Source organism: Triplophysa rosa, linkage group LG12 (genome assembly GCF_024868665.1).
Source record: "Triplophysa rosa linkage group LG12, Trosa_1v2, whole genome shotgun sequence".
In the NCBI taxonomy this organism is placed as follows: domain Eukaryota; kingdom Metazoa; phylum Chordata; class Actinopteri; order Cypriniformes; family Nemacheilidae; genus Triplophysa; species Triplophysa rosa.
This window is the reverse complement of record NC_079901.1, coordinates 1849678-1865110: the sequence shown is the minus strand read 5'-3', so window position 1 is coordinate 1865110 and position 15433 is coordinate 1849678. Positions and strand designations below refer to the sequence as shown.

Sequence of the window (15433 nt, the reverse complement as noted above, 5' to 3'; positions counted from 1 at the left end):
ATGTACTATCAAGCGCCACCAACTGGCTGTTAAAATTAGGGCGAGTTCAACTCTAATAGTTTTTGATGCGCAAGTGCTGGCATAGCTAAGATTGTCTTATTTCTCTAATTTTTGTCATGACTTGAGTTAAAAACTTAATAGGCTAAAGCAAACCTGCCTGCCAGAGGATCGCAGCTGCATGACTAAGTTACAGGACTTGCCCTGTCAACAATTTTGAAAAAAACAGCATATGCTGGGTTAGGTATGTTTTGATGCTGGTTTGACCATCTTAAACCAACTAAGGACCAGTTTAAACCAGCATCAAAACATATCAAACCAGCATATGCTGTTTTTTTCAACAGGGATTACATTACATTTTGTAGTATCTTGCATGGAATCAACAGACTACTACATGATATGTTGAAAGTACCTTTTACTTCAGTAAGGAGTAACAGACAAGACCTGCATGCATCGCACATGGCACATCTTCTTCAACAACCTTATAATATCATACCCCCCAATTAACAATCACTAGTGACACCTAGAGGATACTCCACGATACTACATCCCCTCTTCCTTAAGCTAAACACTTCTTATTTTTACAATGCTATAGGTGTCACTTACTTATGAACAAATCAAACAACAAAACTATCAATTAAATGACTTAAGCAATAACATGTATACAAATTATATATGCACACTTTATCAACTATTGCTATGAGAGTCCTTTAGTGATTTGCCTTAAGTAACAAAGTCTTTCAAGTGACCAGGGAAACGTCTCTCTCTCCCAGATCTTCTCTGAGTCGACAGTTGAGTAGTTTCCTTTAGTACCACAGGCACTTCTTTCACTGACTCCTTTTCACAGATAGACATTTCCAGCTCTTCAGGTATAATTACCTGGTCAGCATTTGGTACTGTTGAAGTTTCCTCTTCCTGTACATTTTCTGTGATTGGTTCAGCGTCCAGCATCTCCTCGGAACTGCGATTTATTATTTGATCCACATGCCTTTTCAGTTTGTCCTTGTCCAAGAACTGTTTTGTACGACAGAGGTCCTGTACAACTTTCAACAACTGCTGGAATCCATTTCGGTCCACCACTGTAATTTCTCACATATACAGAATCTCCAGTTTTGAAACTTCTGAATTTACAACTTTTATCATGACCTTCTTTCTGTTTCTGTTGTTTGTTTAGGATTCTGGTCTTCAGATCAGGAAGAAGTAAGTCAAACGTAGATCTCAACTTTCTTGACATTAACATCTGAGCTGGCGATAGTCCAGTTGTTGCATGAGGAGTAATCCTGTAAGTAAACAAGAATCTTGCTACTCTGGTCTCCACAGTCTCGTCCTTCATCTTCTTCATCCCTTCCTTGAAAGTTTGAACAGCACGTTCCACCAGACCATTTGAAGAAGGATGGTAAGGTGCTGATGTAACATGCTGAATTCCATTCCTCTTCATGAATGTTTCAAACTCTTCACTCTTAAAACATGTTGCATTGTCTGAAACTAGCATTTTTGGTAATCCATGTGTACTGAAACAACTCCTCAGTTTCTCAATAGTCACAGTATATGTCGCATGTATGACAGGATAAACGTCCATCCACTTTGAATGAGAATCTACTAGAATTAGGAACATCTTCCCTAAGAAAGGTCCTGCATAGTCCACATGAAGTCTTTCCCATGGTGAGCTTGTCCATTCCCACGGATGTAATGGAGCTTGTGCAGGTGCCTTCTTCAGACTTTGACATACGTCACAATTCTGTCCCACTTTCTCTACGTCCTGGTCCATACATGGCCACCACATGTAAGATCGAGCCAATCCTTTCATTCTTGACATGCCTGAATGAGTTTGATGTAACTGTTTCAACACAGTAGCTCGCCCTTGCAATGGTATGATGATTCTTGCTCTCCAAGTCACACATCCATTCTTCACACTTAATGCATCTCTCCTGTGATAGTACGGTAACAGTAGTGACTCCACTTCCACAGGCCAACCCTGTAATACGTACTCATGTACTTTGGAGAGTGTCCCGTCTTGCAATGTCCACTTCCGAATTTGTGCTGCATTCACTGGTGAGTCATCCATCAGCTACATCATCAGCACTTGGTCCTTTGTCTCATCACCTTCTCCCTCACCAGGCACTGGCAGTCTACTCAAGGCATCCACATTCTGGTGATACTTTCCTGGTTTGTACACAATGTTATACTGATATGCTTGCAGCATGACAGGTGATCCCATTTGTGGAACTGCTTTTGCTTCATTGAACAAGTGGATTAAAGGTTTATGATCAGTACAGATTGTAAATGCGCGACCATACAAGTACTTGTGAAATCTTTGTATTCCAAAAATCACAGCCAAGCCTTCCTTGTCCAATTGCGAATAACGTCTCTCCGCAGGTGTCAATGTTCTTGACATGAACCCCAACGGTTTTTCCATACTTTCTCCCTTTTTCCGTTGTGACAACACTGCTCCAACCCCATAAGGTGAGGCGTCACAAGCTAGAATTAGTTCTGAGCTTGATGAATAATGCACTATCACGTCTGACGATTTCAGTAAATCTTTACTTTCTTTAAAAGCTTCTTGTTGTGATTTTTTCCAAGTCCATTGAGTATCCTTTCTCAGCAACAAATGCAGGGGTGCAAGTAACATCGCCAGATTTGGTAAGAACTTATTGTAGTAGTTCAACAATCCCAAGTACACTTTAAGCTCAGTTACATTCTTAGGTTCTGGTGCGTCATCAATAGCTTTCACTTTAGTTCCAGTTGGATGGAGTCCCTGAGCATCCACTCTATGACCCAAATATTCCACTTCATCTGCAAGAAACACACATTTTCCCCGTTTCAGACGTAGACCTGCTTCTTTCAGTTTCATCAACACATTCTCCAAGGTTTTCAAATGATTCTCTCGGTTTCCTCCAGTGACTAATATATCATCCAGATAAACAACTCCTGGAATGCCTTGTAACAATCCCTCCATTGTTCTCTGGAAGATGGCAGGTGCTGAAGCCACTCCGAATGGTAAACGATTGTATGTGAATAATCCTTTGTGTGTATTCACTGTCAGATATTTCTTAGAATGTTCATCCATGATGATTTGTTGGTATGCGTGACTCATATCCAGCTTCGTGAACTGCTTTCCACCATCGAGTCTTGCAAAAAATCTTCCAATCGCGGTATTGGATATTGCTCCAGTGTAGACACTTTGTTCACAGTGAGTTTATAATCACCACACAATCTTATACTTCCATCTGGTTTTACGATAGGAACAACTGGGGCAGCCCATTCTGAATACTTAACTGGTGATATGATTTTCTCCCTCAGCAACTAATTAATCTCCTCTTCCACCTTTGGTTTCAGGGCATAAGGTACTGATCTCGGTCTAAAAAATCTTGGTGATGCATCCTTTGGTACATGGAGAGTTGCAATGGTGCCTTTTAACATCCCTAGTTCTTCTTTGAACATTTCCTCATGTCTGAACAACACCTGCGTCAATGTCACCTCCTCAGATTGTATCAGTTTGATCTCACTCCACTGTAGTCGTAGTCCTTCAAGCCACTCTCTACCTAGCAAACATGGTCCTGATCCTTTTACTACCACCAGGGGCATTTTCTTCTCCTGTTGTTGATACTTCACTTGAACATCAGTCACTCCTACGACTTCTAGAGGTTCACCTGTATAAGTTTTCAATTTGACTTTTGTAGTTTTCACTTTTGGTGATACTGTGTCTTTCCAGATGACCTTGGACTTTTCCTCAGTCATCAAGCTAACACTGCTTCCTGTGTCAATCTCAAACTTTACAAGCTTTCCATCTGCATGAAACTCGACAGTAAAAGGTTTCACTTTCTTCAATTCATCAGTCTTTACACATGCTAAAGTGAAGGTTTCATCTGATTCCTCACTCTCAGTAGTTTCACTCACTCTGAATGCTCGATGTGGACGTATTCCCTTTCCTCGTTTTTCAAACACAGCATCTCCACCCTGTTTGCCTTTGTTGCGACAGGCTTTTGCAAGATGTCCAATCTTTCCGCACCCGTAACACTTGTCTTTCTTAAATCGGCATTCGTTGGCTTTGTGATTTCTTCCACCACATCTGTAACATTCCCTAATGTCTTTATCTTCATCTGTGTTACTTTTCTGTCGTTGATCAAATTTCTTCCCGTGAAACGTAACACTGTTGCAGACTTGTTCACTGGTTTTATACTTTAAATCGAGCACATTTTTGCTTGTAGTTTCCGCGGCCACTGCAATTTTAAGAGCAGTCTCAAATGTCAGATTGGTTTCTGAAAGCAAACGTCTTTGTATCCGATCATCATCAATGCCACAAACAAGACGATCCCTTAACATTTGGTTTAAAGTTGCTCCATAATTACAATCCTGCGCTAAGCAACGCAACTCTGCTACATACTCTGTCATAGTCTCTGTTGGCTTCTTCGTTCTCAAATCAAATTTAAATCTCTGTACAATCTCACTCGGTTGAGGATTGAAATGATCCTTTAGCATCGTTACCAGTTGCTGATAAGACCTTTCACTTGGTTTCGTAGGGCTGAGAATATTTCGCATCACACTAAGTTTGTGCTCCCACAACACTTATGAGAATAGCTCTTTGCTTACCCTCGTCGTCGATTTCATTAGCCATGAAAAATTGCTCCAGTATTTCAGTATACTCCTCCCATGTTTGAACCTTTACATCAAACGTTGCTAGTGAGCCAATAGTTCCTGTAGCCATGGTTTCTACCTTTGAAGTCGACGTAAATCCTTTATAATCCTAGGTTTACAGCTTTATCCTCGTCGCCAAAAATGTAGTATCTTTCATGGAATCAACAGACTACTACATGATATGTTGAAAGTACCTTTTACTTCAGTAAGGAGTAACAGACAAGACCTGCATGCATCGCACATGGCACATCTTCTTCAACAACCTTATAATATCATAACCCCCCATTAACAATCACTAGTGACACCTAGAGGATACTCCACGATACTACACATTTTCATTCATTTGGCAGACACTTTTATCAACAGCACATTTAACATTTTGTTAGCACGCTAAACAGTAGGCTACTGCTAACCTTTACCAGGCCATGTTACTAGGAGGATTAAAGCTGAAGCAAGCAAGGGAGAGAATGAACAACATGAAATGTTGTCTTTATTTAATAGACATAAAACAGACAGTTATTTGTGTGTTTTGAGTTGTTTTAGAAAGTTGTGATGGATGCTGCAGCTCGGTGGAGACCTGCGAACCAAGATCAATCAGCCGTTTCCATTCTTCCGTTATTAGTTGTAAGTATCCAGGAATGTTTGCTCCACTTTGACTGGTATTCACGTCTGCTTTTAAAAACACGAATTGGTGGTCTAGGTCATGTACAAATTTCGACTGACTGTGCATGTAACATTACTGGTACATCTGTGCTTTTATGGTTGCGCAGCGAAGACCCGTCAACTCCGAGAGAAAGTACAAAGTAATTGAATAAATCCTTATATGATATATCAGGCCACTTCATCCTCCCACTGTGTAATACATCGCGGGTGTTTTTTTTGTTTACCAGAGCGGTTTTAAAAGTGTTTTGAGTGTGCTCCTGCGGCGACACACTTACATTGTTTTCCACCGGCTAATAATAAGGAAGTCTCAACACAAAAAAGGAAGTACGTCACATCGTTTACTTCCGGGTTCAAAAATAAGGTGGATACAATACTGAAAATCATAGATGGCTGAAAAAAGTTTGATCTCAAACAGATCTGCTATACATTTAATAATGCATGACACAGTTCAGTTCATGAAATCACATAAGTATTGTTCCATCACTCCTCACACCTGTAAAAAATACTGTACAACTTTGTAGCTAGTTCATTTAAAAATAAATAGAGGATAAAACAAGATGGTTTTCATAAGAACACAGACATTCATTTGTGTTAGTATAAACTCCAAACACATGTTAATAGAGTGAATGCAGATGTCATTTTTGCCTTTATTGCATTTACATTACAGGTGTTGTTTTGCTGTAATGTCAGTTACCCTTTGCCTGTGTCTTCTGTTAATATGAACCAGCAAGTTCCTTTGGTTTATTTGAATTCCACAGTGTGTGCAAGTCACCCTGATTTGTTGCCGGACACATAATCTTTTTGGAGGTGGTGCTGCTGATGCTGGGGATAGAGGTGGTGCTGCTGGGGATGGAGGTGGTGCTGCTGATGCTGAGGATGGAGGTGGTGCTGCTGATGCTGGGGATGGAGGTGGTGCTGCTGATGCTGGGGGTGCTGCTGGCAATGGCGGCTGTCCGGATGCTGTGTTTTTACAGGTTTTAAAATGTTTAATAATACCATCCCGTCTGATTACTGTTGAAGTGCAATAGCAGCAGTGAAAATGTGGTGATGGTCTGCAGTTTAGACCACACTTGATGATGGTAAAATCTAAAATGTAAAAAGAATAAATTAGCACAATTGTCTTGTTTACAACAGCAATGTTTATAGTGCATTGACTAGGGCAGAGGTCGGCAACCCGTGGCTCTTCTTCCCCCCTGCTGCGGGTCATTGTAGTCTTTATAAGGCCCTGTTTATGCCTGGTATTAAGATGCGTTTTGGTCGATCGGATCACAAGTGGACGAAAGAGGCACATACCCATTTACACCTGCTGCTGTAATCCGTCTATTTTGTCCACTTTGGTCCTGATTTCTTCAAGAAATATCTGAAAAAGCTTACAAATTTAAATGTATTTGCTTTTTCAGAAATTTCATTCGAATATACGAAATAAGTGCATGCAATGTACATATGAGCATGACCGGAGATAACAGAAAAACATACAGAGAGCAACCGTTTTCCCAGATAGCACAATCCATCTGGTTTACGTCTATTTGACATCTGCATTTACATCTGCAAGACATCTTAAATACATAGTTTGCTCATCTGCAATACGTCTCGGAGACGTCTGAAAGTCTGTAATACGTCTGCTAAAGATCTGGAGATCTGCTGCTTAAAAGCATCTGCTAAACATCTTAGAAAGAGCTGTTGTACATCCATTCTAAATCATAAACATCTTACAGACATCTTCTAGATGTCTATATGACGTCTGACAGCAGACATCTCCGAAACGTATTGCAGATGAGCAAACAATGTATTGTAGATGTCTTGCAGATGTAAATGCAGACGTCAAATAGACGTAAACCAGATGTATGTGTGCTATCAGGGTTATTTCTACTTTGACATATGTGAGACAGCGCCGAACACTGTATGCGTGTGTTTGTGTTAGAAATGGAATGGTGAGAAAACATTCTGCTTGGTGCGTTTTTCGTCTTTAAACCAAACTTTTAGGTCTTTAGCCGGCATAGTTAAATTCCTGTCTAGCTAGCGCTCTTCTCATAATGTTTATGCATGATGTCCGTATGCGGAGAGTAGACGGTCGTCTCTTGTGGCTGTTCATCAAACGCTGCCAAAACAAAATTCACAGAAAAAAACTGAAGTCTAACCAAAGCAACGCGTGCAACACCGGGATGCTACTCTCCTATTGCAACACTCCCACTTCTTGCCAGGGACAAAAATGTATAAATTGCCAACATCTAAATACAATAAAAACCGCACTTTATTGCCACCGAGTGGTGCAACTGGGTAACTACTACCTTACACGAATAACAATCCCTGTTATAGTAATTTAAAGGTTACATATATTTTGCAACTCCAGACAAATTTTATTTGGTGGGAGAGGGCCCAAAATGTCTCCTTTGGTCGCAAAGGTTGCCGACCCCTGGACTAGGGAGAGGTTTTGTGGTGAAATGCCTTGCTTAAAAGCACAACATAAGCTAAAAGAGTCTAGGGTATTTCAATAGTAAAATGATTTAAACTAATGTAATGTAATGTACTGTAATGCATAGTCTATAACAACAGCAAGTATTTGAACCCTTGAGATTCCGACTTCTCAAAAGTTTCAAAACACAAGGAAATGTTAAATAATCAATGTTTTTAGTTTTAAATTCCAGAAAGAAATGATATAACAAGCAAAAGCAGAAAGGTAGTATAATTAAATCCTTCACACACCTTCTTGTTGAACTGCATTTTGCATGTGATTAGTTACATGATTTTGGAGCTCGTGTAAATGGTTAAACCCCAGTTTACAGTAGGCACAGTGGTATTTTATGCAGCACACTGTGCATCTCTCAATAGACAGCAGGGGATCCTGTCCTCGAAGAAGTACTGTCTGATGCATCTGTGCAGGTTAAAAAAACATTTAAAATCAATAAATAAATAAAAACTATGCTTCAAAACACACACACACACACACACACACACACTAACGTTACACATGCTAAATGTAGCATTGGGGATGGGATGACGCTTTAACGCTAAAGTTAACCTACTCCCGATTAATATGTTAGAGAGTGAGAAATAATTACCAATGTCGAGACAGCAATAGATCTATGGAAAAAAATGTAAACATGTCTCAATGTTAAGTTTATCTTTAATGTACGCTTTTCTTACCGTGCGATGCAAATTGTGTAAATTCCGATTGACTGAACATGCGCTAGGGTAGCTCAAGCCGCGCCCACTAGGTCCCGCGAGGGGGAGCTGGAGCTTTGCTCCACCCCCTTGGGTCTGCAGCGAGCAACCTTCCATATTGTTACCGCTGCCAATGAGTCAGCGCATGCGTTGAAAATCTCCTGCTCTCGACTGTCAACTCCTCTCTCTCTCTCACATTCTGACTGACTGACAGTGCTTGTGGGCTCGTATAAAAGCTCTCTGTTTTCTCGGTCATCATGTCTGTTTCACCGGATAAACGGCGGAAGATGGAGTCTGCGCTGGAGCAGCTTAAGAAATACACAGTGGTCGTCGTAGATACGGGCGATTTTAACGGCAAGTGTTGCTCAAACTTCGCAAAACGTATTCGGTTGCGACGTTCAGTGCACACTGAAGGTGTTGTTTACGAGTATGCACGTGTCTGCGTTGTTTTATTGATTATTATTCAGCTCGAAAAGGGTTGATACTTGTTAATTATTGATGGTTAAAAAGTTAACCCGCCATGAGGAACTGCTAACTTTCGTAATTCTGCAGTGAAGAAGCGTTTCACACTTGTGTGTAAGTTAGATTCGGAACTAAGTGAACATGCTATCGTCTAATAGTGATTTGTAAAACTTAACCGTGCACGAATGCGCGATAATTATGTGTCATGCTGACCACTGCAGAGTAAAACTTGTGACATCGGTAATCGGTTTAATGAATCATCAAATGAGCCGGGATGCCCGTTTAAGGCGCTGTTTATACATTGATCATATTCATGTATGAATTACTTTTAGCGAACGGTTTTGTTATTCGCGTTAAATGTAACGTTACCGCGCCGAGACCCGGAAGCGAATTTCCAAATCATTCAGTGTCAGTGATCCAGTTATATCTAATTCGTGACGTTCGTTCAGTACGCATATCTGATTGGCCAAACGGCAAACATGAGAAAGTGGGCGTTAGTGATCTGATGGAGTTGTGTTTAATATTAATGTGTGCATGACATATTTATTAATTTGCAAGTAGCAGTTAAGGATCTTGTTAAATTAGTCAAACGACCTTGATACTGTTTGAAATCCACACCATTTAACAATGCTTAGAGTAAAAGGCTAAGCTTTTTCTTTTTTTACACATTAGCTGTACCATGCCCTGCCTGCCCATGGTAAACATTTTCATTATATGTATTAGCAAAGGTTGAACTTAATATTCATAAACGCTATCGACATATTGTTAAAGTCCGGGTAAAGAGAATTGTGAGAATTGTTTCTAAACACATTATAGATGTTAGAAATGTATTGCTGAAACCCATTACAAAGACTCGGAAGTATGTAGTTCTGAATTGTGGAGTTCAGCCCCAACAGCGGACACGCCCCCAGCGTTTGAGAGCAGAGAGTCCTGCTTATTTTTCCAAGATTTTGATAACTTATTTTATTTACTTGAATGTTTTTTTTTCTGCATTCAAATGTGGCTGGATGGTTAATAACACACTTTTCTGCTGTGTAACAAACTCCGAACACATATTTTAATGTCACTTTACTCTGACTTTAATTGTTATTGTTAAAGAATGAAACCTGACTGTGAAGTGTTACAATCACTTGTTTTGTGGCAGTCACAGTGCCATATTTCATCACAAAAAGCTGCTCAATGTCCCTATTGCTTTCTGTGTCTCGTATTGATCGTATTGATTGAAACACGTTTTGTCATGGACAGAATCTTACTCAACCTTTAAACAGAAGTGTATAATGTGTACATTAAAGCATAGATGTGGCTTTTTAGATTTTCTAGATTTGGCCAAGACCAAGCAGTCCAGTTTGGATCAACTTGAGACAGGTTTGATGAATCATTTGGGTGTAGCTTGCATCAGATTCCAGTTACCTAAGACCGTCTTGTGAAACTGTCCAGCGCTGCTCTGTGATTTCACATTATGTTTGTTTAAGACAAGGAAACTATGTTGGATAAAACTTCAGCTGCGGCTTTCCGCATTGTCATCATGATGAGCAAGAACAGTCTGGTCCCTTGTCTAGTAACTAAACTAAAGATCCACTGGATTGGTTGCTGTACTTTCGGTGTGTTCATTCATTCATCATAGGAAAATTAGAAAAAGGAGAATAACTGGAATTCTACTGTAGTTCTAGATTTAGAAAAAAAAACAGAAGGGTAGAAGTAAGAACCATTTTCAAGCGTTAATTGCTTAAAATAATTGAATACAGTTGAATAGACCTTTGTGAGGGGAGAAACCATATTGATTTTTACGCAGTGACCCGAGGAATTGCAGTCTGTCTTAGATGTCATAACTTTAGCAACTGTTTTCTGACATTTTCTCTACTTTTTAAAAATATGATATTATTCCACATAGTTTGTAATTGATGTCACAAACTACAAGCATTATCACTTTGCACATCATATATCACATTATTTAGCAAGATACCTTGCATTTCTGCATATCATACAGTCCTAATTTGTGGTTAAATTTACTGTGTTCAATGAACAAATATAAAGTATTGTAATTCACAAATATTTCACTACGTAGTTAGGGCTGTCACGGTTATGAAATTTGTCTGACGATTAATTGTCTAGTAAGTCATTGCGATTATGACAATTAATTGTCTGTTTTAGAGCTTTGACATTTAATTCTCATACATTTTTGATTCAGCTTTGAAACGACCATATTGTTCTGAATATAAAAAATGTTTTTTTTTCTTGGAAAACATCGGAAAATATTGGTTTATCATATATTTAAGGTTTACGCTTTTACCTGTCAATAATACAACCGCCAAATACTTGTAAATTGATCAGGTGTGAATTGAAGCCACCATTAAAATGCTATCGGTCATAGAAATGCTTCTAGTCTGTTTTTTTCTCACTTGCAAGTAGGGATGTAACGATTCACTCAGCTCACGATGCGATGCGAGTCACGATTCTGATCTCACGATGCGATTTATTCACGATTTACTCACGATTTATTTTTACAAAATGAGTTGAAACAAATTAGAAATGAACAACTTCCCTTGCATTATTTCTTAAATGCTTCACGTTTCTTTGTATAATAAAATAATGTTTTATTTCAAATAACAAAACTAAACTGCAATTTTATAACAAATTAATAATAGAAAAACTCTCTTTAATAAAAACAAACTAATACTGTCTGAGCTTTTCTTGGATTTTTTTGCATTTAAGAAATATCAGCATGTCCACGTTTAGATTTGCAGTGAAAATAGCGGCCCCTGCTGTTCAAAAAATGTATTGCGATTCAGTTCACACCTCAACCGATTTGAATCGTCACCTATTATAACCGATTTTCAACCGGCTCACGGTGAATCATTACATCCCTACTTGCAAGACTAAAATTAATTTTTACTTTTATGTTAATGAAATTTTGGTAGACTGGTTTTCACACTGAGATTATCTTAAATAATATTAAATTGTACTGCAGGTTATTTTTATGGTATATGCTTTAGGTTTATTGTGTTGTGGTGGTACATTTTACAAGTATTACAATGCTATAGTTACAATAAATACACTAAAATATGTAATATGCACGCACTACAGCTCCCCCTAGTGTGTTCTATAGAGATATGCAATAATTGGGATGATCTGAAACCATAGCGATGAGGCCAAACAATCGCGATGAGAAGATTATTTAATAATCGTGACAGCCCTATATGTAGTAATTAACCGCTTGTGCATATAGATGGTATAGATCTTTAGAGGTAATGCTGATGATAGGAGAATATCCTGTTCCATTATTTCCTTGTTTTCCCTCATCTGCAGCTATTGAAGAGTACAAACCCCAGGATGCCACAACCAATCCATCTCTCATCTTGGCTGCAGCTAAAATGCCGGCCTACCAGCACCTTGTGGAGCAGGCCATAAAATTTGGAGTGGCCAATGGAGGGTAGGGGTTGTTTCTCCTGTATTGTGCTGTGCTCCGTAGACTCCTACATTTCTAATATTTGTGTGTCATTGTACATCCATTTGTTATGTGTATGATCATTTTAGGACAGAGGAAGAGCAGGTGACCAATGCGATGGACAAGCTGTTTGTCACCTTTGGTTTAGAAATTCTGAAGAAGATTCCTGGCAGGGTCTCCACTGAGGTTGATGCACGGTAAGAGAAGATAAAACGCAGGCCCAGATAACTGATAACAGTCCTGAGGTTTTTCCATTTGTAGAGGGTTTGTCATACAGTAGAAACACCCGGCTCTTGAGCAATGCTTTTGTCATTTTAGCCAGCATTGTGCATCTCTATAATGCAGCTTCCAAGGTCCTGTGAAGTTGTTGGGTTAGAGTTCAGACTGACCAATTTTTCTTCAGTGAATATGGTCTGAATATGCTTTGTGATTACTCCGTCTCTTTAATGTAAATGTGAAAAGTACAACGGTTGGTGTAATATTAGTTTAGTATTTCAGGAAGGTTTTCTTCAAGCGAAATGTGTCTTAACTAGATGTGATTTTCAGGCTGTCGTATGATAAAGAAGAAATGGTGTCTCGCGCTCAGAGACTCATCTCGCTCTATGAGGAAGCGGGTATCGGTAAAGAGCGCATACTCATCAAACTCTCGTCCACATGGGAAGGCATTCAGGCCGGATGGTAGGTTTGGCCAGTTATGTTGCTCATAGTTCTCGCACACAATATGAGAACTGAGTGTCATTTTCATTTTTAATCAAGTAAAAACGAGACCTTGTCAGCTGATCTGTGTGCTTTTTATATCAGGGAGTTGGAGGAGAAGCACGGCATCCATTGCAACATGACTCTGCTGTTTTCATTCGCTCAGGCGGTGGCATGCGCAGAGGCCCATGTCACCCTCATCTCACCGTTTGTGGGCCGTATCTTGGACTGGTACAAGGAAAACACAGAGCGCAAAAACTACGAACCTCAAGAAGATCCAGGTAATGTTCCCACATTATGGAGAAATTACGAGAGGCTCAGTGTAATGATGTACAGTATAGTTAACCCAAAGGGAAACTTGAGGGGATCGAATGGTGTTTTGTTATAAAATAATAATAATAATAAATCTGATCTTTTAGAGCAGTTGGCATTCTGAGCGTGTATGTGTGAAGTGAATGCAATTCTATATTCAGATTTGGCCTATGTAAAGGGAGTTATGTCTTTTGACCCCAGCTGTCGCTCTTAACAGCGCTGTGTTTTTGTTCAGGTGTGTTGAGTGTGACTAAGGTCTACAACTACTATAAAAAGTTTAACTACAGCACAGTGGTGATGGGCGCCTCCTTCAGGAACACAGGGGAAGTGAAGGCTCTGGCAGGCTGTGATCTGCTCACTATTTCTCCCGTTCTGCTGGGAGAGCTCAGCCAGGACCACAGCGCAGTGACCTGTTCTCTCACGCCAGAGGGAGGTGAGCTCCGGCACATTCACAGCTTTCTTGAACCGTCCATCTGCTGGAGATGATTTTAACATCTGTAGTTTTTGCTTCCAGCGAAGGAGTGCGAATTGGAGCAGATTCACCTGGATGAGAAGACTTTCCGCTGGCTGCACAATGAAGACCGTATGGCTGTGGAGAAACTCTCGGATGGCATCCGCAAATTTGCAGCCGACGCCATCAAACTTGAGACCATGATCAAGGTATAAAAACAAATTGTGATTTAACAGCGTGTGCCTTAGTGCCATGAATCGATTTATAAACTACTAGTTTGACTTAATATGACGTGACATGGCAATTATTCAAGTGAATCTGGCGTTTGCAGGGAATAATCGATTGAATTGAGCCAATGAATGCAAGGAAAAACTAGCCCAACAGCTACAGTTGCATTCATCATCATCATCAACTTTATTTCCAGACTCATGGTCCAATAAATACATATACAGATACTAACAGCAACACATACATGACAACTACAAGACAATTAAAAAAGGCAATGATACCAGTGTTTCCACATGGTTGACTGGTATCGCACAGCACTAAGACCAGGATTTGACAGCAGCATAATAATGAGGTTACATGAGCCATTCAATCTGCAAATAAATTTATACATTAAGTTTCTCAACAATGCATGAAATGTGTTGACCCCTACCCTACAGAATAGTTAACTTGCACTGCTCCAACTGGGTTTTTTAAGCAGTATAAGCAAACCATCATTATAGGCAATCTGGAGCTTCTGGATGCTAGATTTTTTAAAATTAGTCCATAAGGGGGCAGTATACAGAGGAGTACAGTATGCTTTAAACAGGCTTATCTTAACTTTATCTGAACACCAGTGGAATTTCCTGACCAACATGTTAGCTTGTGCATACAACATGCGGCGCTGCCTATAGATCATCACACATTTGGCCTTAAATGCCAAACTGGTTGTCTGTGGTATCAATATAAAAACTTAGTTTATCTAATAAAATTCTTTCCAGGACCTTAGACACTGGCTAGAGCAATTGGTCTATAATTATCCAAGCTCCCCACCATTGATTTAACGCTTAGTTTGCTCCGAAATTAATTGCACCAAATTAGCATCTTAAATTGACAGCCTAGTTTTATTGACATGCCTTTGATGTCGTAAACAATCTAATGACTGTAATGCTGAAAGTCTTGTTCTGTGCAAATCAAGTGTTGTCTTCTGTTTCAGGAAAGGATGTTTAATGCGAAGAATGGACAGTAGCGAGGAACAGTGACGCATTTGAGGACCAAACCTATGCTGAACTCTGATTGGCTGTTTTAACTGCACTGAAAGTCTGACTAAAAGTCTGTAGTTCAAGCATAAAAAAACGATTCAGTGTGTCATTCACATTTTAACAAACAATCTGAGCCTTTCATATAGTCATGTAAGGCGTGCTCCCAGCAGATGTTGTGATTTTACTGTAGGACCACAGGGCTTTACGCTGAACATAGTTTTACTATAGTTTATAATCCACTGGCGATGTTATTTTGTAATACCTTATTGTGCTTCAGTATTATCTTAAAACTCTAAAAACACACATTCCGAGGATAAAAACCTATTTTTCTTGTATCCCATAATAAAAAATCTTTCCCTAGCA

The 15433-nt window shown here is 39.5% G+C and overlaps 2 protein-coding genes across 2 annotated transcripts; one reads left to right on the top strand and one right to left on the bottom strand.

Annotated features, from left to right (window-relative positions):
- Positions 1-4468: 4468 nt before the first annotated feature.
- On the bottom strand, positions 4469-8574 carry LOC130563141 (zinc finger protein 414-like). The gene is made up of 3 exons (XM_057348571.1): positions 8440-8574; positions 7999-8167; positions 4469-6381 (listed from the first exon to the last, which is right to left on the bottom strand). The coding sequence occupies exons 1-3, from the start codon at positions 8572-8574 to the stop codon at positions 5957-5959; spliced, it is 729 nt and encodes a 242-aa protein (XP_057204554.1). The 3' UTR covers positions 4469-5956.
- A 23-nt stretch (positions 8575-8597) lies between these two features.
- On the top strand, positions 8598-15430 carry taldo1 (transaldolase 1). The gene is made up of 8 exons (XM_057348570.1): positions 8598-8811; positions 12226-12349; positions 12454-12561; positions 12911-13042; positions 13166-13341; positions 13608-13805; positions 13887-14032; positions 15025-15430. Exons 1-8 carry the CDS (start codon positions 8715-8717, stop codon positions 15055-15057), a joined length of 1014 nt encoding a protein of 337 aa, XP_057204553.1. The 5' UTR covers positions 8598-8714; the 3' UTR covers positions 15058-15430.
- The last annotated feature ends 3 nt before the right edge of the window (positions 15431-15433 follow it).